Source organism: Dendrobium catenatum, unplaced genomic scaffold (assembly GCF_001605985.2).
Source record: "Dendrobium catenatum unplaced genomic scaffold, ASM160598v2 fragScaff_scaffold_743, whole genome shotgun sequence".
Classification (NCBI taxonomy): domain Eukaryota; kingdom Viridiplantae; phylum Streptophyta; class Magnoliopsida; order Asparagales; family Orchidaceae; genus Dendrobium; species Dendrobium catenatum.
In genome coordinates this window covers 167,016-194,742 of record NW_021319205.1, presented here as the reverse complement: position 1 = coordinate 194,742, position 27,727 = coordinate 167,016, and the positions used below count along the sequence as shown (strand labels likewise).

The window sequence follows — 27,727 nt, the reverse complement described above, 5'->3', positions numbered from 1 at the left end:
TAAACAACAAATCTGCGGTTCTTAATTTCTGCAAAACAGCCATCCAGGTATAAGTAGAATATCTGAGTGAATAATGATTGTGCCAGATATATTTATTCCACGAAGCCTCATTCAGATGAGAATAATAGGATTTATAGAAATCTTTGAACTTAGGACTAGAAGAGCCATCCCAAGCTACAGCCGGTTGCTCTTTAATGTTAATATTATTAATCTTGAGAACAACCACTTCAGGCAGAGAGTCTCGAAGGATCCACTCATTATCTCTAATGCAATCTTTAACCAAAAGTCTGGTTAATTGATTACCAGCAGGAATTAAGTCACTCAAAGCCTTCCCATTTAACCAAGGGTCCCAATAAAAAGATAAGTTAGAGTTAGAAGAGATTTGAAAAGTTAAATGATTTAGCATGCAGTGCGCAGTTCTACAAATACTCTTCCAAAATTTAGAAGCTTTAACCGAAGGAGGTTTCCAGGGAGAGCAATAATTGACTTTAAACCAAGTAGAAATTAAGGACTCTTGGGTGAGAAGACGCCAAATAAAAGAACAGTGAGCGCTGTAGTAAAGGGACTCTATAGAAGCAATCCCTAAACCACCCTTCTGTTTAGGAATGACAGTTTTATCCCAGGAAATCATGTGCACCTTTTTCCCATTAATATTGCCGTGAAACAGAAATTTAGAACAAAGCTTAGAAATAGTTTTACAGATGGCTTTTGGTATAATGGAACCTCTGATCCAATAGGTTAAAGTGTTAGAAATGGTAAATTTTAAAAACTGAACTCTACCAGCAAGAGAAAGGAAACGGACCTTCCATCCATCAAGCAGAGAAATAATATTGCTTAAAAGCTTCTGAAAATGAGAAGAATTCAGTCTCTCGGAGGATATGGGAATGCCCAAATAAATAAAGGAATTACTCATATGAGAAATACCTAAATTGTTACAAAATTGAGCAACATTAACCGAATTTTTAGAGAAAATAATAGAGCATTTGTCGTAATTAATGAACAAACCTGAGGCCTCAGCAAAATAATTAAGAATTTTATTTAAACTAGTAGCAGTTTGAATGTTAGCATTGCCAAAGATTAATAAATCATCAACATACAAGAGGTGGTTAAAGTAGTTACCTTTATAATTAAACCCAGCCGAGTTACTTATCAAAATATCAGAAGAAAGACTACAGGATAATGCATCCAATACTAAACAAAAGAGAGAAGGAGATAAAGGACAACCTTGTCTTAAGCCTGAGGAAGATTTAAAGAAGCCTTCCAGAGAGCCGTTTAAGCAGATAGAAAAATAAACATCAGACATACAACCTTGAACCCATTTAATAAACAGCTCATAGAACCCCTTTTGTTTCATTTTGTTCAAAAGGAAACCTTGGGAAACAGTATCAAAAGCCTTCCTAATATCCAACTTAGCACAAAACATATTGCTAGAAAAATTAAAATCACTAAGCACTTCAGAAGCAAGTAAAATATTGTCAGTGGTGCTTCTGTTCTTAATAAAACCAGCCTGGCTCTCATGAATAATAAAGGGTAAAATAGAATTAAGCCTATTAGCAAGAAGCTTGGCAATTATTTTATAAAAAACATTGCATAAAGAAATAGGCCTGAAGTCATTATTATTGGTAGCATGTGGTCTTTTGGGAATAAGCGTAATGGTCGTAGCTTTAACCCCTTTAGGGAGTTGGCCAGAAGTGAAGAAACTTTTAACTGCATTACAAAGATAAAAACCAATGACATGCCAAGTTTTCTTATAGAAGTCAAAAGTGTACCCATCCGGACTCGGGGCCGAAGAGGAAGAGCCATCGAAAATCACTTTTTTAATCTCAGCCTCAGTAAAAGGAATAGTTAAAGAGCTAAATAAATGAGAAGGAATTTTGTTACCAACGGGAATATTGAAGTTGTCCTCATTAATAGGCTTGGGAGAGTTAAAAGCCTCAGTAAAATGCTTAATAACTACTTCAGCCATCTCCAGATAATTATTAAAATTACCAGCTGAAGTGGAAATTTCTTTGATAACATTTATGTTATTCCTAGATCTAATTTGAGCATATAAAAAGCCCAAGTCATTCTCCCCATTTCTCAGCCATTTGGTCTTGGCTCTTTGAAAAACCCAAGAGGACCAGACTTTATTCATAATGTTATAATTATCTCTAGCCTACTTGTAGAGAAAGTTTAAATTGCTATTTAACGGATCATACTGAAGCTCAGCCAAGTAATGATTCTGCTTGATATTGAAATCATGTAAAGAATTTAAAATATAGCACGAGGAGGACCAATTCCTATCCTTTATGGTTTTCTTCAAAAACTGTAAAGAATTATAAAAAGCAGCAATAGGACTAGAATTAATAGGCCTATCAAAAGCTTTGATAACATCCTCCCAAAAACCATCCATGTGAATCCAGTAAATTTTAAACAAGAATCTAGAGGACCTCTTATCCCTAGTAGAGGTAAACAGAATTAAAGGAAAATGATCTGAGCAGTTCGCAGGTAAAACTTTATAGAAAGATGATGGAAACAAACTCAACAGGATTAGAACTACTAAAATTATTACTACTATTCTCATTGCTAAAAACCATGTGAGAATTAACATACCAAGGGTCCGAGAGGGCCTCATTATTGAACTTAGCTTCTAAAATACAAATCATACTAAGATCATAAGACTTGACAAGCTCTCTACAAGCTTTAACTTTGTTAGGGTGATTGAAACCCCTAACATTCCAGCAAGCAATATTTGGAAAAACATTAATTTTTTGAATTTTTTGCCTTCCTGACAGATTTGGCTCTAGTTTGCACCGAGACGGGAGAAGAATGGGATTTGTTAACAGAGGAATTAAGGGAAGAAGGAGTATCCGGTTTTTTATCAATGTCATTCGGAATAGGATTGTAACCGTTGTCATCAGATTCTTGATTTTGGGAATCTTCAGAATGAAGAGCCGCAAATTTATTGGACAGCCTGAAATTAATTGGGGGATTAGCCAGCGGGGGAGAGACATGGCTCGACGAAGAAGCTTCCTCAATGGGAATGTTTAGATTAGGAATATTAGCCTTATTAGGAGTGCAATTGTTAGGGATCAGAGAAGCAGTTTCCTTTTCAACCGAGGAGGCTAAATTAGGAAAGGTTTCAACGGTAGTATTTTTACTTTCCAAAATTACCCTAGGAGGAGAGGAGGGAATTTCGGGCGGCGCCGGAGCTCTGGATCTAGGGTTTCTGCTAGTACTCCTTCCTTTATTCCTGGGTTTAGGCGGAGGAAAGACAACCGGTTTGGGATTAGGGTTGGAATTGCAAGAGGAATAGGTATGAACCATGGATCCACAGCCTTCACAGTGGCTAGGTTTCCAATCATAAATCACCTTAAGTTGGATATCCACCCCTTCAATATTAATCGGAATTTCATCCGGTAAAGTCGAATCTTTCGAGACAGAAACACACACCCTAGCAAAAGTTAATCTAGCTCTTTTAGCAGTAAGATTGTCCACAGATAAAGGTATACCAATATAGCTAGCTATAGTCGAAATACCTTTCGGGGTCCAAAGGGCCAGAGGAAGATCAACGATTTTTATCCAAATAGGTATAGAAGATAGTTCATCCCTCTTAGGTTGAAACTTAGGGGACCATTTTTGCAAAATAAACGGTTTTCCTAACAAGAACCAGGGCCCTCCGGACCAAACCAAGTCAAAATCTTCTTGGTTAGTAAACTTAATTAGGAAAAATCCATCTGTCAAGGAAAGAAGAGAGAACGAACCTTTCAAGATCCAAACCTTTTTCATAGCAGCAAGTAACCTTTCATAATAGGGCCTTGGCCCCAAAGAATAACCGACTAAAGAGAAAGACCAGACTGAAACACCTTCAGAAAGATCGTCTTCTTTAAAAGTAAGCTTTTCACTAGGGCGAACAAAGGATACAGGAAAATCTTCTTTCGCCATGGAGGGATTGGCCAGATTCTTAGCAAAGGAAGTATCAGGAGAAGCTGGAGAAGAAGCCAGAATAGGCCCCAGAATCGAGGTATTCCGAAGCGGAGGGAAATCACCGATCTCCATCTGGGAGAGGAATCAACCTCTCTCGGATGAAGGAAGCCTGGACGGCGCCGAACGTTTCCGAGGAAAACCCTAGAGCTCAGATATTTTCCAGGGCCTCGAAAAAATCTTTCTCCGAGAGAAACATTAATCGTGTGTTACTCATCAATTGCGTTATTACATTGGCAAACTACATCATGTATCTGATGTAAATGGAGCTACACACTTTATTCATTCAGCACATCTTAATCATTTGGATCCATTCGTGCACTTGTATACATTTCTTTTGGCATAACATATTACAATTTAATCACACAAATACATATCATGAACGCAAAAAAATGCATCTTAGAACTATCCAATTTCTACCCATCTTAGCTAAATTCCTACAGCTTTGGTCACAATTCAATTCTTCCAAAATTAATGCACTAACACAATTTGTGTTATACCTCAAGATCTAATTCATCTACTTGCATGCTTTTATTCTTAACAATTCTGTTAAATACTAGACATGCAAAATTACTTGGTGCAATTTTAATGTGATCATATCAAAATGCTCAGAATGATGATGCCAATCTCATATCAAAAGGCAATGAAAGTTCACTAAATCATGAGATAATATATTTAAACCATATTAGAGATAAATGAAAGCTCAAATTCAAAATTATTGAAAATAAAAATAGGATTTGAGTTATCTACCATGATCAGAAAAACTTTTGTAATTGGAGTGATAGTTAGAAATGACCCATGATCAGCTTTCTATCTCTTTTCTCTCTCTTCCTCTTTTTCTTCTCTCATCTCTTCTTGTCGGCCAAGCAAATGAAGAAATGAGGAGGGAAAGGCTAGAGTGCACTTAAAATTGGAAAGTAGATTTATATATATTTATTTTTTTGACCCAAGGCTGTAGCGCTCATGACATCAATGGCGTAGCTCTCTCCCAAAGCATTGTAGAATAGATGAGACAACATCCCTACGCTCACTTAACCTATACACCCCACACAAAGAGGCCAACATCATTGCACTTGTCAGCTCAGCATTGCACTCACCAGCACAGCGCTGCACTCCTCAAATTTTCATGCATACAAGAATTTTAATATGGATCATTTAGAAGCCATGAATCTAATGCAAATGAGAGCTATAACATTTTCAATACTTGGTTTCATCCCCACAACACTCCCAATCTAAATTGAGTGACGAGTAGATCACTTTATCAAAGATTATAGAGGACACATTAAATTTCTTTATTCAGGCATTGCGTCCCATATTTATTTCGTCGTGCGATAAAATATGAAATTTTTAATAATTTCATTTTAATAATGTAAATGATATAATATATAACTATGTTTCAAATAGCCATGATTTGAGTTTAGGATCTTTCTTTTAAAGAGAAATAGCTTAGAGCTACACCCATGAAATAATGATCCTTGCATTTTCCACTTATGAATATTACAATTGATTTAGCCTATTGAAAGTAATTTAGCTCATCAATTTGTGCCCAATGAGTAATAGATTCAACAAAAAGTTGCCATAATTATTGATACAACACTGCATGATTGGTTCTTGTTTAAATTTGGCATCCGAGCAAATTTTGTCACAAACCATTCCATGTTTAGCTATAGTTTTGATTAAGAGGGAAGAATAAAATCATATTCAAGATAGCAAGTTGTAGCAAGTTGTAGCAAGGCCTAGGCTTGAGATCGAGACTCAAGATAGCAAGATTTGGCAAGGCCATTTCATGTTCAATATTAAGTAACTATCATCCAAAAGTTGATTTGATTAGAACACATATTTGTGATGCGAGCAAGTGTTGGCCACTTGAGAATTTCCTTATATATTTTTCACCCCACTCCCAAGGGAGAGATTATTGGGTTCGGACACCGAACACAGCTTCCGTTCGATATTCACAGTACCAAGCAGTGCTGAGCTCGGTACTGTGAAGTACTAAGTACTGAGCAGTACTGAGCTCTGTACTGCTCTGTACCTGGGCTCCGAGCACATCCGATGTCTGAACCAAAAAAATTTGCCAATAGGAACATTATCCCTCCTCTAAGAATGAATAAGACTTCTATTGGAATAATTTTCTTACTATTTTTTAAAATAACTTTTTAGTATAACAATTAATTTTTTTATTAAAAATAACTTTAAAAAGTAATAAAAAAATCATCCCAAACGAAGCCTAAATTTCTCAATTAAATGCAGAATTTTAATGATTATAACAAATTACTAGGTGCACAAACAAGAACATTAAAATTAAAAACATTTAAAAATTGGCCAGTTATATATATGATACTTAAATCTTTGATTATTTACAAAATTAACACCCATACCTTCATTTTTTTAAATTGTTCAAATATTAAAATTCAAACCAAATTCTCAACTAAAATTTTTCACTTTTATCAAATAATTTAATCTTGCCATTCAAAAAATGCATGATTTCAATAATTTTAAAAAGAATACAGAAATGTTAATTTTGTAAATAAATATAATTTAGATGTCATATATGTAATTCCCTCCACAAAATGCAATGGATTAGAAAAAAAGAGGGACTTCAATTTTTAAATGAACAGAACCAAAATATATATTTTGACAAGAAGCTTTTGAAAAACAAGAATTTATCAAATAAACAATCATAAGCTCTTCTTATTACACATTATTGAATCTCTTATTATCTTCACAAAGCTGCATTCAACATCACTTCTCTCCATAAAATGAATACTTTTCAAAACATACATCATTTCCAATGCTAGTCATATATAAAATTAGCCATCTAAAGTGTAAAGCTAACACTCCACTTCATTAATCTCATATAGTTCTCAACTAGTGCCAGGTGGGCATGTAAGGTGACAATCAGCTTATTACCTGACAACAAATTTACAAGTACCATGCGACAGGAGCAAAGTTCTTGGATCTATGAAATCTGAAATGTATAAAAAATGAGACAACAGAAACATTAGAAAATAGTGGAAATTTTCACTTCTAGACTTCGTTTGGAACAACTTTTTTTTTTTCTTTATAAAACGATTTTTTAGTACAAAAAGTCTAACTCACAAAAAATTTGTACTAAAAAGTTGTTTTAGAAAACAGCAAAAAAGCTTTTCCAAACGAAGCCTTATTCTAAAGCCCATTTAGTTCCAATCTTAGCACCACCCCATCTGATTGGAAATATCAACCTGCAAAATTTAATGAAAGTCGGAAAGATTGAGACAGGACTGAACAACCGACCTTATATAACGGTTCCATTGGGAATTAAAGCATCCTTGATTACAGTGACAATGCCACTTTTGATGAAATATCCATCTGTTTCTCTTGCTGCTTCTTGCACACCATTGCTGTTGATGATCTGCAATACCAAAATTTCAATTCAATTCAGGCTAATCTTATATAGTATAAAACTATGCTCACAAACGCATAAATTTCAAAATTGATGATGATAATAATGATGATATTGACGATGATGATGATGATGACGATGACTTATGAAACATCATTATAACATACAAGCATAGAGTTCTTGGCTAGATGATGCTGAAAGATTCTAAAATGCTTTATTGGGGGGCATAAATGAAACAAACGACATAGGAGGCGAGAGACAATGAATATGTTGTAGTTCAATGAAGTCATGCGTTTCAAGTACCTTAACATTTGTAGTGAATGAACTTATGCATTAAATTTTGGGCTTATTTTGTGCTTCTTTATTAATTTTGGCGTACTTTGTGCATCTTTTAATTTTGACGTACATTGCACATCTTTTCATTTTGGACTCATTTTGTGCCTCTTTTCATTTTTGGAATTTGCTTCCTTACTAAACCTTTAAAGACTTAGTTATAAGATCATCTTCAAGATACAAGGAAAAGAAAACTCTCTTTTATATAAGAATGAATAAACTACATAGCAAATCCAATCCTATAAAAAGAATGAACTTCTTTATTAAGAAAATTAAGAAGTGGATTTATCAATTTGTAAAATAGGCCTATGAGATAGAACAATGTAGGAAGATGAAGAAGATTTTTATTTCTAAGACATAGGAGGCTAGAGACAATGAAGATGTTGTAGTGAATGAATTCATGTGTTTCTTCAAGTACCTTAACATTTTCACCAATCCGGGCGTTCTTGTCAATAATTGCTCTTTTAACGTGAGAGTTCTTCCCAATTCCAATAGGTACACTGCCTTTTGCGAATAAAAATCTCTTATCCGCTTCGGTCTTGCAAAACCACAAGAATCACACACATTGCGGTGAAATTACTTTGTTCGGCATCAGTCTATAATATGATGTTGGAAAGCTCAAAAATACCTCATAATAATCAGCTCCCATGAGTAAAGAGTCTTCTATGATTGCTCCCTCAGAAATGAAAGATCGAAGGCCAACAACAGAATGGTGAATCTTGCAGTTCTGTGTAGATTATATTGGCATGATTAAATATGGAAGAGAGACAGACCTTCATGAAGGAATGATACTTAATGAGATTTATTAAAAAACTTCAAGTTAAAGAACTAAAAAATGAAAGCAGTTTATAAATGAAAAATATTAATCTGCTATGACTGAGATACAAAGATGTGGGATAAGAAAATCATTATCAAGCATAATAATGTTGATCAACTGCATGAGGAACAAGAAAGTGAACACAACGGAGGACTATATTTTCGACCCTTCCACGAGTGGCCGCCCTCATGACAAGCATGTAATGATCAAGGTCAATCAGAATAGTCTTCAATCAAGTCCCATTCAACCATTGCCTGCCCTCCTTTCATCATGAAGCACATGTGATCAAACGTGATGTCACTTCCATGTCAAAAGAGGCTTGGCCAAACGGTCCTTCTGAGATTTCAAAACAGGCCTATTCAATCAAGTTCCATTCAACCATGGCCAGCCCTCCTTTCATAATGAAGCACAATCAAATGTGGTGTCACTTTCTTGCTACAGGAGGCTTGGCCGAATCCTCATGAGATTTTCAACAAATGCCTATTTAATGTAGTCATGAATTTGATTCAAACACATTCTTTTTAGTGTTGGTCCGCCACCCCCTTTGCTTCGTGTAGGTTATTTTCATGTTATGCTATGTAATGGTTTATATAAATAAGTGCCTATGCAATCTTAAAAAAAATAAAAGAAAAAGGGTTGTGCATGGTTTCAAATACATAGAAGATAGATTGGTAGACATTCATCCAATTGAATTTCTTTAGTAAGAGCTTCAATCATATTTGTGATTCCATGAAGTTTTTTTATGAGGCATCAAGTTATCAGTTGTGTTCTTTTGTTATCTTTTCAGTCCCCTTCCTCTCCGTAGCTCTCAGCCCCTTGGTTGGTTTCTCTACAACTCGGGCAACTCTAAAATATTCCACACAGTCCCATATCACCATAATCTTCAAGAACCGAACCATAAAAACTCATTCATCTAATATTAGAGCCAAAGCAAATCCACAACATCCTTCGGAGCTTTGAAGAGTGCAAGACATCAACATCAAGCTTCAAGTTGTCTTGAACTCCTTCGAAAGATGAATTTGGTAATAATTTATTTGCTTATGCTCCAATTATTGCAGATAAGATTAGAGCGAGCCATCTGAGATGATTTGGTCACATAAAATATTGGCCTTCCCGATGACCCGGTTAGGAGTGTAATGGCTTTATATAAATAGGTGCTATGCAACCTTGAAAATCAATTGAATAGAAAAAAATTAATATGCTTGGTTTCAAGTACTTAGAAGATAGCTTGTTGGCCTTCTTCATTAAATTGACGTTCTTTAGTGAGAGCTTCAATAATTTTTTATGATTCCATCAAATTTTTTGGTAAGAATTTGGGTTATCATAATACCCTCTGTGTTCTCTTTTATCTTTCTACATCTCTCTCACTTTGTAGCTCTTGACCACCCTTGCCCTTCAAGTCAAGGCCGATCAAACTACAACAAAAGCAAACCTAGAATACTCCATACTATCCCATAAACCAATGCCATCATCAAAATCCTCAAGAACACTACAATACTCTACTTATTTTATACTTAGCCCTCCTGCATCCCAAAACACCTCTATAACTCTACCACAGTACTCCATTTATTTTATAGTTAGCCCTCCCGCATCCTACCACACCTCATTGTTTACTATGTGCTCTTGGCCTCTTATCTTCAAAGTTATTCTCTATAAGTCATAAGCCACCGTTTCGTTTTCTAATTTTGTTTATTAACATTATGTAAAAATTTATAATATCAGGTAACAATTTGAACCCTAATAGAGCTATGTTTTGGAAATGATGTGAGGAGCTTATCGTGGATTAATTAAAAAGTCCTTGAAACTCGTGCATGAGAAAAACTTCCAACAGAGACCATCTAAAGCAAAACCACCAAAAGAAAGAGAAGAAAATAAACCAATTCAACGCAGATAAATTAACTTACTTTGATCACACAACCTTCCCCAATAACACTATCTGTAACATCAGCATCAAGCATCTTAGAAGGGGGTAAATATCTAGGTTGGGTGTATATTGGAGCTGAACGATCATAAAAACTGCATTGACAGTCAAATAAGCACAAAATATTATCGTTACCAAGGTAACATGTGGACAAGACATTTAAACAAAATATATTATTTATTATGTTCTTGATATGCATATTAACATTTAGTTAATGAAATTTCAAAACAAGTTTCAATTAGAAGAAACAAAAATCTACCTGAAATCTGGTACTGGCTTTTTTGTTATTCCAAGATTTGCATTGTAAAATGCCTCGATAGTGCCAATGTCCTCCCAGTAGCCATCAAACAAGTAAGCTTGAACCTGAATTTCAGCAATTCATGATATAAATATAATACTAAAAAAACCCCAAAATGATGCGCTACCATAGGCATAAAACACTTAAAACAGTACAGGAGAAAACATAAAATCCTGACACATGCATATAGAAATTAGATTCTCCATTCCAAATAACACACTCATGGAAATGATTTAAAAACAATAAAAATATCAGATATTTAAATATCTAGAAATGATGGGCTTATTGTGCTCTTATTCTCTTATATTTATTGGCAAGTTTGCACAAATATATGGGGTTATGCCAGCTTAATCTTCCACAACACTCATAACCAACCATAAGCCGTTAACAAGTCATAAGGGCCTCAAACTGATTTACTAATCATCAATAGACATACCCTCAATCCAATATTTGTCGCGCCAGGAATAACTTCACTTCCAAAGTCGTTTGCTGCAGGAAACTTTTCACGAAGTAATTGCAACATTATGTCTTTACTGACCACATAAATACCCATACTTGCAATGAAAGGCATCTCTTTAGCTCTTTCATCATCAAGTCCTAAAATTGTCGTATCAACCTGAAAGATAGATCACTACACTTCAGTATGAAAAACCTCATAAGCCTTTAAGAATGCACAACGAAAAAAAAAAATAAGCAGCATACTTTTAAAGAATTAAGAGAACGGTTAGATATTGATCCTAGATTTAGGTTGTTTTTTGTATGACTTGTATAGCCATTAGTGTAGCTTTTGGTATTACTATTTGAGTCTATAAAATAGGGGCTTTAGGTTGTAATAGAGCATGGTCAAGCAATAATATTTTCTGATCTGCTGCTAAAAAAAAAGAAGAAATACAACTAAGTTTTATTCAAAATTTTCCCCCAAATATTACATCACATACAATATCTATTTATAGATATTTACATAGATGTGGTAACCTGATGAATAACATAACCTAAAACTAAATTAAGTCATAACAAGAACCTAGTAAAAAATTATACCTTCATTGCCTTCAGCTGTTCACCTTTGGGCTTCTCAGCAAACTCAACTATACGCCCTTCCTCATCAATCTTCATTAGACCAAATGCAGTTGCCCTTTCCTCATCCATAGGAAGAGCAGCAACAGTGATATCTGCATCTGTCTCCCTATGTGCTTGAATAAACCTCTCATAGTCCATGCGGTACAAATGATCACCAGCAAGAATTAAGAATTCCATGACATTGTGCTCCTCAAAAAGCCACAAATATTGTCGTACAGCATCCGCAGTACCCTGAGAAATTCAATCCAGTGAAATTAAATCAGTAAGGGTTATTAGCAGATAGTATACAATGCTCAATTATTGTTACCTTGATTGAACAAATATTAAAAGGACAAAAAGAATTAAGGCAAAATGATATAACACTAGAGAACATTAAGCAGCCAAAAAACTGTAAAAGATTTTTTAAATGATTATTTCAAATGCTGGTGGTTAAGTTGACATATAAGATGCCCATATTTTAACATTCAAAGTGTAAATGAGAGATCAAGCCAGATCATCTCATTAAAGAATACAAAAACTGAATGAGACTCATCGTTTTGATGGCACAGGACTATTGACTGCTTATCAAGTAAATATACTTTAATGGCTACAAGTCTGATATTTCACTAATTGTAACCATGAAATTCCAAGCATCTAACAGAGAATGACAATTGGAAAAACAATATCATAAGATAACAAATAAAAAACATTTTCATGTACTGTGCGTGTGCTTCCAAGCGCCTAACAGAGCATGACAAATGAAAAACATTTTCATAAGTTAATACATATAAAAACATTTTCATGTTGTGTGTGCGATCCTCTTCTACTGCTATTCCTTTAGATCTCAATTGAAAATTGGATGCCCATACCATACATAAAGGTCAGGTAATATTTATTAATTAAAAGACAAATGTTCATTTGTTAGAAGCATTGTCCTTGATAGTTCTTATGAGCTTACTTTTATAGGTGTGCATTTTAAATTGCCAACTATGTTTACACAGTCAAAGATATTTTTATATTTATAGTGATATGACATGAAATGCTTAGTTAGATTTAGCTTGATAATTGCTACATGAATTCACTACTCTTGAAATAAACCATGTTATGGCATAACTTGTTCTACTTGTGCATTGCCTTGGTTGGCGTGAATAAATTATGCTCATGCTAATATAGACTGATGAAATTAAGTAATATTTGTTCTTACCATTCATAGGCTTTTTATTATAACATTTTGCATTTGACAAAATTTGTTTATAAGCTATGCTTGTATGCTTTATGAATATGATTGTTAGGAGTATCCTTATAGTATTATATTAGCCAGCCAAATTGGCAGGACTTATAATGAAAACTCTTCTAAAGGTGTAATGAACCGGTTGGGGGCCGGTTCAACCGAACCGGCCACCCGTCTCTTATTAGAAGTCACGACCCAGGGCGGTCGCTATTCGCGAACAAAACAAAAGAAGGGATCGGGCGGACGACCGAGGGCTTCGTGCGAGAGCGAGGTGAGTTCCGTTTTCCAATTTTAGCAAAAGATTTCCTTCGAGGATAAGAATTAATCATTCATTTTCATTCTTATCGTTACAGAAGTGCTAAATTGGGAGGAATTTCAAGAACGAGAGAAAAGACCGAGGAAAGAAAAGGAAAAAGGTTTGTTGAATTTTTCTTACAGATTTTTGTATAAATTTCCTTCTTTTTCTTGGTTTAAAGTGAGCGATATGTTTCTTGAAGGATAAGGAAGAGATTGAAACGAAGAAAAAGAAATTTGCGAGAGGAAGGATTTTGAGAGTTTGAGAAGTTCCCATTCATAATTGTAAGAGAATGTCTTCTTATAAAGTTTTTATTGATATTTTGTTATTGAATCAAAATATTATTTTTATATGCAAGTTATTGTATGAATTTAGGGTTTTAGGAAGGGAGAGATCAAGTCGTAAGAGTTGATCCGTGAGGATTCAACAAGGAGGGAAATTGATTCAAGGTTATATCAAACATCGAAGGACTGAAAAGTTCAAAGTGGGTAAATTATGTTATTTTATGATTTTATTCATGGTTGCAATCTTCTAAGTAATTGATTAATTTTTGTATTATAAAATGTTGAAGGTATAAATATCTTATGATTTTATGATCTTAAGAACAAATTCATTCGCTATAAAGGTAATAATTATAGAGATATATGTAAGATATGTTATATGCAATGGTAATAATAAGGATGAAAATGAGAATTTAAAAGGGAAAATAGAAAAGAAAAGGAAAGCAAAAAGTTATATATGCATGGATATAATACAGACAATATAACAAGAAAAAGGTATTGAAAACTACAGGAGTTCACCCCCTTATGGTACTGGCTGGTGAAGTAGTACTCGTGCACGTAAAAAGGAAAAGGAAAAGGTCATGGAAATGGAAATGGAAATGGAAATAAATGGAAAAAGTTGTACCTTTGGGTACTTTGAGACGGTGCTCCTGTGCAAATCAAATGGGAAAAGAAAATATAAATAAAATATTAAAGTTTTAAAATGTCTTAAATTGGTTTAAAAGAAAATGTTCCGGAGATGTATAAATTATTGAAAAGAATGAATTAATGTTAAGAAATATTATGATGCCTATTAAAGAATAATTATAATGATTATTTTAATAGTTACCCACTGAGTTTACTTAGTAAACTCAACCCACGAATTTAAATATTTCAGGTAAGTCCCCAAAAGAAAAGAGATGGTTGAAAGAGAAGATTTCATCTATAGAAGACGACGTGCAAATGATAACAAGTAATTTATATTTTGTGTTTTAGTGGCTCTTTAATACAAATGAAGAAGTGGTATAATGTTTAATGAATTTTATCGTCCGACTTTTCATACCCGCCTCATTAGATCGAGTACCTGGGCCGGGTCGTGACAAAAGGGGTTAATGAACTACATCAAATTGGTGAAATCTTTCATTTTGTTCAAGGTATTACTACTATGAGAGACCAACAATATAGCATAAGTAGGAACCAATTACTTTGATGATCCATTTCTTGATATTATACATACATAAATGATAAGCTATAATTTTTATATGAATGTTTATAAATCAATTATTCAACAAGATGTTAGATCGGTCCAGCCAAGCCATACAGGACCGCCTCAAAAGCGTAACAGAAGCGGAATTCTTCCGCCTTTTGTACGAGCCGTACAAACCGCCCCGTTCAAACAAGTAGATTTAGAAGGTTTTAGAAAAAGTTTAAAGAATGTAGGGAATGTTTAGAGATTTCCTTTTGGATTATATGCCTTAATAATTTTTTTTTCTAGGGTTAGGGCATCTTGAATTTGGCAGAAATTTGAGATCTCTTAGATTTTTCAGCTCTAATGGCATCTAGAGATTTGGGAGAGATAGATCATCCTAACGAATAGAGGATCAATTGTATCTTGCTATTTTTCTCCCGTTAATTTGATTATTGCAATAAAATTTATTGTTTTCTGATTTTTTCATTTGTTTTTTGGATTATTCTCGCAGTTTTGGTCTCTATTGTTAGGCTTTACTTGAGATATTCAATTATTTCCTAACACAATCATAATTAATACTTGCTTCTTTTGAAAGTCAAGCCATAAAAGAGTGATCTATTTAATGAAATTTTTATGATTGTTATGATATAATATTCCTTGTTAATCGTGCAAATCGTATGACATGCCATATGCCTTAAACAATAGATATTACCTATTGATTTTGCATTGCAAACATATTCATTATTAACGTCTTTATAGATCCTACTAGATTAATTGATGGATCGTCATCATAGGAGTATATTCATTAACAATAAATATTCTTTAGGTTCAAGCATCAATTATTTAAGTATCATTTTCTTAGTATCAAATTGTAATGGACTTTTTTAGTTTCTCTCAGTTGTGCACTAGTCACCCTTTTTTTTCATTAGCCAAGCATTTGGACTTCCTTGACTATAGACTTTAGTATTTCCATTGCTTTAATAATGTTTCATTTCATATAATATAAGATTACATATTTATGCTTCAATCTGTTTTAAGAAAAGGACCAAAATGATTCATTAACTCGTTAGTAAGGACCAAAATGGTCCAAAACTATATTGAGGAGCCATTTTGGTCTCTCAACTCTTTAAAATGAGATCACTTTGATTCCATCATCCAATCTAATGAATGTTGGACTTAATGGTGTTAAAATTAGAGGTATTTCAAATGTGCTGAGGATCATGCTACAATGCAAGATCGATGTTGCGGTTCGAATGTGTTGTGGGATTTGATGATGGGATTCGGTGCTAGGATTCGACTACGCTGCGGGATCGATGTTGGGATTCGACGCTGAGGTTGGAAGCCGATGTTCGGAGCTGAGGGTTCAAGCGGCTAGAGAGATCAAAGAAGGGGGCATGGTTGCTAGGGTTTCAACGCAAGGCAGCTCAGTTTATAGTTCCTAGTTTTTTATTTCACTTAATTTTGTTATTCTGATTATCACCTTCTACCATCCCTCAACCATCCTACCTAATGTTATTTTTTTCGTTAATTCTAACGGTAGGACCAAAAAGATCTCATTTTAAAGAGCTGAGGGACTAGAATGGTCCTTCAATATAGTTAGAAACTATTTTGGTCCTTATCTCAATATTTTTATGGTCCTTATCTCAATATTTTTATACATGAATTTTTTTTTTTAATACAAAACTGATTCACTTGAAGTTAAATCTTGGGGTTTATCTTATATGTTAAAGATTAAATATCTTCATTATATCCCATGTTGTTGGGATGCTAGAGTGTACCACTTCCAAATATAAGGGCAATACCAACATTAAAAAAATTATGCTTAATCCTGTTCTCAACAATGCAAATTATTAACAAAGGTGGCAAAATATGAAGAAAACTTGTCAAGCCATACTCTAATATTCGGCCTATTCAGCCTAAGGTGGATGAAGCAACATGATTAAGATTAAACTTTTTCAACCGTATGATGAGAAGGATTTAAATCAACAAGATCAAACTAACAAGAAATAAAATCATCAACAGAACCTGAAACCAGTTAGGGTTTTCTGGACTTTGTTGAGCAGCAAGGACCTCCACAAAACCTTCATTCTTGTATCCACCCATGTTACTCCCATAGGCTCTTGAAAGGTGACGATTCAGTGAAGCAGAATTAAACTGAGTCAGAACATAAATTTTTGATATGTCACTGTTCAAACAATTGCTGACAGGAATATCAATTAGTCTGTAGTTTGCCCCAAGAGGAACTGCAGGTTTAGCTCTCTTCTTTGTTAAAGGGTATAACCTGGTTCCAGCGCCACCGCCCAATATGATGCCCAAAACACTCTACAAAAGGTATAAAAAGTCAGAATTTATGCCAAAATAACATTTAAAAAGCAAATAAGTTGTCATAAACTAAACAAATCAAGTTATATGGAATGTGGGAAAGTTAAGAGTAAAATAACAGAAAGAAAGAAATTCATACTCTAGTTTTTATTATGATAACTAGATCCAAAAATTTTTAAATACTTATATTACATAATCAATCGATTTTAAATACTTATATTATGATAACTAGACCCAGAGAAATTCACAAAATAAGAAATGGCTAAAATCCTTAGACCCTGAGTTGCATCTAACATTTTAGCACAAAAGGCTCCTTAGAGTGAACGATGAGCCCTCTTCTTCACAAGATCTGCCTCTGCCTACATGTTCTAACAACTAGAAATGACTAGAGTTTGTGCATGCGAATCAATCTAAGCACATCGTTAGTGAGATAGTAGACATGCCCCATAACTTTACAATTTGTGGAGTCTTAATTTCCTCACTAAAGTAGGATTTAAATTTACTAATAATTTCAAAATTGCAAGGGTTAAAAATAAAATATTTTTTATAATAATTTCACCACCTAAAATTACTTATTTTTAATATGTTGTTTTGTTGGCCATTAGTGGTGGAAGCTCTTGAGCAGATGGTTTCTTGAGGCAAAGGTAGAAGTCTTTTAAAGGGCATTGAAAAGTATTTAGGTGGCCAACAAAAAACTTTTTTAGGGAGCCAATAACTACACAGGAAATAGGCGCATGCTTGGAGTCCCAAGATACCCTTGCAGAATGACTGGTAGCCAGAGTTAGGGATGAAGAAATGTTTTGTTTTATATAATAAGGGAATTTTGGGGTGTTTATTCACTGAAACAACCCATTTGAAAAATGAGAGAAAACCGTTGAGTCTGTCTCGTAACGCTGCGGCACTCAAACCTCTATATTGATCTGCTGCAGCGTCGTATTAGACCATTGTGGCGCTCCTGATGGGGACATCAGATCATGGAAGGTTTATTAGAAGCATGGCCGACGATCTACGGCCACGATCGAGTCATTGTACTTTTGATTTATGTTATGTATTGTTTTATTTATGTGTCGTTGTATTTGTTTTAATTTTATGTTATTTTGTTTCTCGTTGTACCCTTCTAGTAAAGGGATGTCGTATGTAAGCCCCGAGGGCATTTTCGTCTTTTATTTCTTGAGTCTCATGTACTAGGCTATTTATAGCCCATTGTTTTATTTTTCAAGTAATGAATGATTGATTAAAGAAAATTCTTCCTTGCATGAGTTTCTGTGAGAGCTTGAGAGATCCCTTGGAGAGGGAGATTGGCGCATTACCCACCAACCTTGGAGACGGCCGGGTTCGTGGTTTTAATCCTCTATCTTCTTTCCCTTCCCCATTTTCCCCTAGCCGCAGGCCTTGACCGCCCCAACCCCCTAAACCGTCGGCCATCCTAACTCCCACATCTTGCCACCTTGCAATTTTCCGCCACACCAATCCTTTTTCCCCACCCGCCGGCCCTAACCCATAGCCGGCCGGCCTCGCCCTCTCCCCTTTGTCCTTAGGTTTCTAAATTTGGGTGATCGCGATTTGGAAACAATTTGAAATTCAAATTATTTGAATATGAAATTCAAAATTCTATCCTAATTTAGTTCATATATTTTAGGAAAGTATTTAACTTAAATCAATTTGAATTTTAAATTCAAATTGGATTTGTTTATTTACTTTCCTAATTCTTAAAACTAAATTAAGGAACTTTAATTCCCCACATTAATTACCCCTAACCCATGCATGCCGCCGGCCCCCCTATCCCATTAATGTCCTTTTAATTATTTCCTAAACTCCACTCTTTACTTAGGAAATAATTTCGAATCCCCCAATCCTCTCTAGCCGAAATTTCCAAGGCCCTCACACCTCCTTATTTATTTCCAAAATATGATATTGATATTTGGAAAATAAATTCCTAGCCTCCCTCTTGCCACTGCCCTCCCCTCTCTCATTCCCTTTTGGAATTATTTCATCCAATTCCCCTCCTCTCCAAAAATCTGAAGTTATTTCAGATTTTATTCCCTCTCCCTCTCAAGCCCAAAGTAAAACCTTTAAGACCCCTTCTCCCTTGGCCGGCCTCCTTCTACTACCAACACGTCTCGAGAAACTTCTTTCTCATCCACAATAATCAAAGATCCTAGCAAGCCGTGGGAAGACTTCGTCCATTAACATCCATGAATGGCCGATTCGGAAACTGAATACGGTCTAACCTACGACGAACACGGGTTTGTGTGCATCTTACATTCAACCTTCTTTGACGTCAACCCGAGGGTCGACCACACGATGGAAGACTATATCGAGCGGATCTTGGACACCTTGGTGGAAGCCATCGAGGAGCAATTGTAGATCGTTGAGTGGAGGATCATCAATGATCCTTGACGAAGGTTTACTACGCTTTTCTCTTATTTCTTGAATCTAACTTTTATCGTGGTATTGATTATAGTCATGAAGGCCGACTGTCGCCTACTTCTGCTAAGCTTAGTCAACATAGGGTTTTTAGTGTATTAATGTGCTTGTTAATCTCACTGTTAGACTAGGAATTTTTATTGAAACTACTACTCTGGCATAATGTTGTTTTCTAATTTATTTTAAAGTTTCAAATCTCCGGTTATGTGACTTAGCCTAAGCAGGTCTGATCCCTTTTTCGTTTTATTCTGTTGTCTTAAATTGTTAATAGTTTTCTTTGTTATTTCTCTAATCAAGAGTTGTGCATAATCTTAACCAAAAGCATTACATCCATATGTAGTTCTACATCAGCTCCGCTCTCTGCTGTTTAACGCTGGGGTGCGGGTGCTCGGGAACATAGCGCAGGGGCACTCGGGTACATAACGTCGGGCGCTCGGGTACACAGCACCAGAGTGCTCGAGTACTTAGCGTCAGGGCGTTGCAAGAAAAGAAAATTTTTAAACCCCTTGCACCCCTCAGCAAGCATAACAAACTTGACGTCTAAGGCAACAGAAAAATCCGATTGATCAACACAGTCAAATTCCAAACATAACAATCTCTCACTTGAAAATTGATTGCAATTAATCCTTCTTCCGATTTGCACCATCAATCATAGTAACTGTAGTGTGACTCATCCCTACTCTTATCCTCAATGAAGACTAACTGAAGCTACACATAGCTTTAGTTTATCAACTGTCACCGTCTTCGTCAGCATGCCTACAGGATTCTTTGTCGTATGTATCTTCTCCAAAGATAATTGACCATTTTCCAGAAGGGACCTAATGAAATGATGCCAAAGCTGGATGTGCTTCGTCCTGCATGGAATGTAACATTCTTAGGTAGATTTATGGCACTCATGTTGTCACTATACAGCTTTCTATTCCCTTGCCAAGTTCTATCAAGAAACTTTGCAACCAAATCATCTCCTTGGTAGCCTTAGCGATAGCAATGTATTCCGCTTTTGTGGTTGAGAACGCAAAAATATTCTATAACTTGAAAGATAAAATCACTACAGTCTTTCCTAAAGTGAACATATAACCTATTGTGCTCCTCCCATCAAGATCTCCAACAAGATCAGAATATACATAACACTGTACATCAATCCCTGCACCATCAAAGCAAAGAGCATTGTCAACTGATATTCTTAAGTACCTGAGAATCCACTTAATCGCCTTCCCAATGAAGTTTGCCTGGGTTACTCATAAATCTGTTGACTACTCCCACTGCATATGCTACATTAGATCTTGTGCAGATCAAAGCATACATTAAACTTTCAATTGCTGAAGCATACAGAGTCTTCTTCATATGTTCTTCCTCTAATTTAGATTTAGACGATTGTTCCTTGGATAAGTGAAAGTGACTACCCAAGGAAGTGGAAATTGGCTTTGCCTCACTCATGTTGAATATCTGAAGCACATTTTCAACATACGCAACCTGAGACAACTTCAGTATACCTGCACTTCTATCTCTACTGATTCTCACGACCATAATTTTCTTTGTTGGACTCAAATCTTTCATTTCAAATCCTTTAATAATCATTCATTTAGATATTTTATCTTCTCCACATCTGATCCTGCAACTAGCATGTCATCCACATATGAAAGCAGAATAATATAACAATTATCAAAGTATTTGAAAAAATAATACTGATCAGCCTGGCACTTCGTGTATCCATTATCTGACATAAACCTATCAAATCTCATATACCACCGCCTTGATGCCTGCTTCAGCCCATATAAGCTCCTCCTGAGTCTACACACCAGATCTTTATTGCATATGACCACATGTTCCTAAGGTTGCAACTGTACAACTCTTCATCAAGATCACCATGAAAAAAAGCAGTCTTTACATCCATCTACTTTAGATGTAAATCCTCCACTGCTAACATGCTCAGTACGATTCTAATTGTAGTCATCTTCACCACTGGAAAGAAAATTTTAGTGAAGTTCACTCATTCCTTTTGCTGAAAACCTTTAACTACAAGCCTGACTTTGTACTGCTTGCTACCATCAAGTTCTTATTTCATCCTATAAACTCACTTTTTTGTAGTGCTTTCTTGACATCTGGTAGCTTTGTCAATTCCCAAGTCTGATTCGACTCAAGTGAATGCATCTTATCATCCATGACTTGCTCCCACTTATTTGAATCATCAACTTGAAAGGCTTCATCATAGCACTTAGATTCACCACTATCTATCAACAATAGATAATAAAAGAAAGAAGGATACCTTTGTATTGGCCTTGCAATTCTGCTAGATCTCCTAATTTCAACAACAAGAGTCTAAGGTACTCTTTGAACTTCATCAACTTAGTTTTCTTGATCATCATCATCCTCAATTTCAACATATTTAAAATAATCTTCAGCAGTCATATTTCTATCATTGTGCATTTTTTTCAATGAATTTAACATCACTGCTCCTGATAAACTTTTGATTCTAATAATCCCAAAATTTGTAGCCAAATTCATATGAGTCATATCCAAATGAATATACACTTTATAAATTTTGGGTCAAGCTTACTCCTACATCCTGCATCAATATGAACATAGGATGAACAACCAAAAACTTTGAGGCGGGATATACTAACCTCCTTTCCACTCCAGGCTTCCTCAGGTAACCCTTCATTCAAAGGAACTGAAGGACCACGATTGATCAGATAAATTGTAGTATTCACTGCTTATGCTCAGAACCGCTTGGGTAGACTAGCAAGTAACCTCATGCTTCTGGCTATGCTCAATGATAGTTCTATTCATGCGTTTTGCAACAACATTCTGCTATGGTGTTCTTAGAAGAGTGACCTCATGCTTGATCCCATTCAAAGCGTAGTACTCGAACTTCTTGCCATGATACTTGCCACCATTATTTGATATGAGACACTTAAGCCTCAAACCTGCCTCAATCTCAACCATAGCCTTCCACTTCTTAAAAATATCAAAAACATATTACTTGTATTTGAAGAAGTACATCCATACTTTCCTACTGTAATCATCAATAAATACAACAAAATACAAAAAGATTCTCATATAGAAGTAATTGGAGCAAGACCCCCATACATCAGTATGCATTAACTCCAACTTCATTGACTTGACCTTTAAACCAGTATTAGAAAAACTCGCCCTATGTTGCTTGCCACATATACAATCTTCACAAAAATTTACATATATAAATTTTAAATCATGAACCTTTCCTTTAATAAGAAGTGAATGCATACCTTTCTTACTCATATGACCAGGTCTTCGCTGTCAAAAACCTCCATCAACATCTGAATCTGCTACTCAAATAGAATATGCTCTTTTATTTATAACATACAGGGTGTCTTAAATATTGCCACGAGTTATAATCATAGCCCCTTTTGTCATCTTTCATGTATCTCCTATGAATGATGTCACATGGCCTGAGTTTACATGCTAACTCATAAAAACTAAACTCCTCTTCAGACATGGAATGTGCATAACATTCTTGAGTTTTCAAACTTACCCATATGGCATTATGATATCAATATCTCCCTGTCCAACAATGTTGCAGGGCTTGTTGTACCCGAGATACACTTTACTTAAATCATCTTTAGTATAGTTCTTGAATGCCTCCTTGTTAGGGCTTACATGAAAAGAAGCACCTGAATATATCACCCAAGATCCAAAATTGACCAGAGATAAAATAAGAGAATCTGACTAACACACTTCTACATATAAATTTGCAGAATGATTTTTTTCTTGCCCTCCACCACTGCCCCTCTTTGGAACTATACAATCCTTCTTCAAGTGACATTTCTATTCACAGCTCCAACATACAACTTTTTCTCTATCAGAAGTAGATTTTCCTCTCTTCGATTTAGATCTCCCTCTGCTATGATTTCTCTCTAACATCTTTCTCTTGCTTCAACATTCAGATCAAAATTTGAAGATTCACTGTTCACCCTCCTGCGAACCTCTTCATTAAGTACTAAACCCACAATGTCCTTAAAGTTCATCTTTGAACTTTCTGAAGAGTTACGCACAGCAGTAACAAATCTATCCTAGCTTTCTGAAAAAATTGAAGATAACAATAGCAATGCCCTCAACTCATCAAAATTAATGTCAATTGAATACAATTGACTCATTATAGTGTTCAGGCTATTCAGGTGTTCCTCCATTGAGTTGTTATCCAACATATTCATATAGAATAACCTTCTTCATCAAGAACACTTTATTTGAGGCCGATGGCTTCTCATATATCTTAGTCAGTACGGCCATGAGATCGAAAATAGTCTTCTCATTTATAACGTTGAATGCAACATATGAGGAAAATGAAAGTCATATCAAACCTCGTGCAGTCCGATCAAGCACTTCCCATTCCTAGATAGTTATATAATACAACTTCTTGGTGATTCCTTCCAACGGTAAATATAACTTCTTCTGATATAGCAAATCTTCAATTTGCATCCTTCAGAATGCGAAGTTCGAACCGTTAAACTTCTCAATCTTGTACATTTCCTTGTCTGCCATTACTCCCACTCGAACTAAAGAACCTCTCTCTAATATTAGTTGTTGGGATGAGTAGTAAACGCCACAATGATGAAACAAGCAAGAAAGTAGAAGCAGCAAAAAATAAAAAGACACCGGGATTTAAGGTAGAAAAATCTAAAATAGAAAAAAACTACGGAGCCACACGACAACAAGAAATCAACTATGAAAATTGGGAGAAATAAATAAAAATCTCTCTTATGTCTCTCTCTCCTTGCTTCTCTTCTCACATGCATCATTCTCAATATCTAACCTACTTAAAATACATGAAAAAGTCAAGTTAATAACCCTAAAGGATGCAATCTTCAAAAAAAAAAGAGAGAAAGAAAACCGTCCAATCTATCTCGCAGCGCTGCGGCGCCAGTTTGGGATGTTGCGTCGCTCAAACCTCTATCTTGATCGGATGCGGTTTCGTATCTAAAGCGTTGGGCACTCGAGTACATAACGCCAGGGTGCTCGGGTACACAACACCGAACCATTATATGAAAAAAAAAATTCAGGTGCATAATAAACAAACCCAAGCATGGGGTAAACTCCCCACACCCTCCAACAAGCATTAACAAACTTGAGGTCCAATACAACAAAACAACCTGATTGATCAACACAATCAAATTCTACAAATAACACCCCAAAACTTATTCAACTCAATAACCACATAAGCTAGGAGAAAAGCCCACACCTTCTTTGGGGAAGTCCGAACTCTAGTTTCCATCACTATTACAGTACTCAAGGGTTCACTCATAATAATCTCTAGAGTTCTTTTTTCTGATCAACACTTTACCAGGCCTAGAGGCACTTCAAACAACCTCATATATTGGTTAAAGACTCTACACATAACTGCCTCCTAAGTCCTAACCATCAACTAATTTAGTTTCACTTTCTTGAATGGAGGCAATAGCGAAGATGAAGATTCTTTGATAGCCTTATTGCCAACAACTTTTTGAAATTCTTCAAAAATCAGCAGCAACTTTATCATAAGTAAAGTTTACAATCTCCATCCTGCTAGAACTCAAGTAAATCAAAGCAATCGAGTAATTAGAGTAACATGGATCAAAGATTAAAATAAAAACCTTAGAAAAAGAGGCTTACGCCTTATATTTATAGGCATCAATCAATGGTGAGTCAATCACTTGCAAAGATCAGACATCTTGGAAATCCAATAATGTAGGATACCCAAATTAAATTGGGTTCTAGAATTCATAGTGATGTTCTTTTCAACTTCTCAAAAAAGGCATGGGAATTGAGTAATGCATGCATATTCTTTTGGGTTAGATTAATCAAGTCATCATACAAGCCATAATGAGGTCATGTAAGCCCCTAGTTGTAAACCAACTTGATATTCACCCAAAGTCTCCACTAACATAAAACCAAGATGTGCTAGGTCGCCTAAGAAAAACATCCATCCAATCCTTAGAACTCATCTAAATGAACTCGCCTACTTATAGAGCTATTTGCCCGGCAGATCTTGACTGCTCATTTAAAGTACTAGTTAAGCTAAATAGGGGTTCTCGGCTAAATAATTCATCTTAGGGCATCTCCAACCGAAAATCCCATTTTTCCTCCAAAATGCAGTGAAATTCAAAAACGCCGTGATTCATCTCCAATCAAACTCCATTTTGCGTGCTTCTGCAAAGGTAATCGTCTTCTCCTCTTTCGTGCGTTTCTTCGGCAAATCCGGTTGATACAAAAAAATCGCGTAGGTGAACAGTGCGACACCAATATAATATTGGCGTCGCACTGTTCACCCTCCACCGATTAGCAATTTTTTTGCCGTTGGAACGGAGAGAACCCGCTACGCCTTATAGTCGTTTGGAGTTCGGTTGGAGACACCCTAAGGTACTCACCCTCAACTTCAAACTTGCACAAAATTCCTGTCTGATGGACAATTTCCAGCCAGACTCATCCACTACAAAACAACCAGATAGAGCTCGATAAATTTACTTCTTAATTATTTAGGGTCAATCATATGCCTCTAACCTTGATCCTCACTTATAAATAGGAGTTCAATTCGATAAATAAAATTAAATCATTTAATCATGCAGTTTTGTGGCCCAAAGGCTGCCCTACTGAAACTTAGCAAAGATCTTCCTTCTAATGCTTCAGTTATCTCCCTCTCTCTTCTCTGTTTTCCCTTTGGCTGAGATCCATGACCCAGGTAAGGTCTTGGTACTCTCTATGTAAAACTTTGGATGCAACAAGTACGATGTGAAATAATCAACAAGGACTAATCAACAAGACCACCGCATTTCAAAGAAAAACCGCAGAACAACAAAGGAAACATAAACATACTTTGCTAGCGGGTGGATCAAGACACGTCTGAGAGTCCCGCGAGTCCGACACCGCCTTTGGCGATACCAAGATACGTTTCCTCCGCAATAAACATGCTCCCCTGCGGCCACAAACCGCTCCAGCATGTAAAAGCTTCTCGCTAAAGAAGCTCGAAGATGAAGCAGCGATGCTTCCTATTGGATGTCGCAGCAAGGGAGTCGAAGACGACGAAGGAATTAGGCATTGACCCGAAGGAAAACTCGAAACCCCAATCGCCGCCACCGACATTGGAGCAAGACAGCGAGCTTTCCGCCGTCACCTCGGACAGAGCAGCGAGTTCTGAGCAGAGATGAAAGCTTCTCGGCTGCAGCTCGGTTTATTATTACCGTAAAAACAAGTCGTCTGTTATTCCGTATTTTTGGAAAATTTTAATGATGTGGAAAATTAAGATTCGTTTTTAATGAGACTTTGTGTTAGGCTTATGACATCTGATCTCCATGGATGATTTAACTTTAGAGCGTAGGGACACGTGACTGAAGACATGACGGCTAGGAGAATGCGACCGGCCGCGTGGCAGGGCCAGATACCGTAGACGTCTTGCGCCAGTTAGGATAGATTCGGTGACGCGAACCGGACCAATCCAGTTGATTCGGTTCGATTTTCTTCTGACCTTAGGCGACATATTCGACGGCTGTAATTCATTTGATCTGAATTATGAATATATTTAAAATTAATTTGATTAATGGATGGTGAAGTTTAGGTAATGTTGATTATTTTGCTTGAAATGCAAATTTATGTGTCAAATTAAAAAAATAAAATCAAAATAATCATCAACTATATTAAAGAATTATTTTAGTCATTCAAGTTCTACCTTGATTTTCATAAAGAGTCAATAAATAAATTTGATCCTTTTTCTCGTCAAATAAATAAATAAATATATATGATGAGGTATATTTATTCTTAGAGGATTAAAATGTATTTTTGAAAAATTAATTATTAAATTAGATTATCATTAATTTTATTTAATTATTTGATGGAAAATTTCAATATCTATGTCTTTAAATTAAACTTAATATAAATATAGATAAATTTGGAGTATTTGTTTCATTAAAATATAATTTTTCAATGTTTTTGTTTCATTTAACTATTTAAAAGATATATTATCAATAAAGAATAGGTTTATCTTATGATTTTTCGTTAATTAGAATATATAATCATTTTATGAGAAACAAAATATTAAATTTTAAAACTAGCGAGATTTGAATTTTTTTTTTCATAAAATGTTAAAAAAAAATAAAGAATAACCTATGTGGCCATTTCAAACATGAATAACTAGCGATGCTATTTAACTAAAGATTCATTCGAGAATATTTCTTACTTATTCTTAAAGCATTTTTTTTAATATATATATATATATATATATATA

The 27,727-nt window shown here is 35.3% G+C and overlaps 2 protein-coding genes across 2 annotated transcripts; both read right to left on the bottom strand.

Annotated features, from left to right (window-relative positions):
• Positions 1 to 2,155: 2,155 nt before the first annotated feature.
• Positions 2,156 to 4,038, bottom strand: LOC110091960. Its single transcript, XM_020816274.2, has 2 exons — positions 2,764 to 4,038; positions 2,156 to 2,305 (listed from the first exon to the last, which is right to left on the bottom strand). The coding sequence occupies exons 1-2, from the start codon at positions 4,036 to 4,038 to the stop codon at positions 2,156 to 2,158; spliced, it is 1,425 nt and encodes a 474-aa protein (XP_020671933.2).
• A 2,587-nt stretch (positions 4,039 to 6,625) lies between these two features.
• LOC110091967 (glucose-1-phosphate adenylyltransferase small subunit, chloroplastic/amyloplastic) lies at positions 6,626 to 26,670 on the bottom strand. The gene is made up of 10 exons (XM_020816291.2): positions 26,323 to 26,670; positions 16,771 to 17,067; positions 11,753 to 12,022; positions 11,151 to 11,330; positions 10,676 to 10,779; positions 10,400 to 10,511; positions 8,307 to 8,405; positions 8,097 to 8,216; positions 7,237 to 7,354; positions 6,626 to 6,931 (listed from the first exon to the last, which is right to left on the bottom strand). The coding sequence occupies exons 1-9, from the start codon at positions 26,587 to 26,589 to the stop codon at positions 7,238 to 7,240; spliced, it is 1,566 nt and encodes a 521-aa protein (XP_020671950.1). The 5' UTR covers positions 26,590 to 26,670; the 3' UTR covers positions 6,626 to 6,931; position 7,237.
• Between the last annotated feature and the right edge of the window lie 1,057 nt (positions 26,671 to 27,727).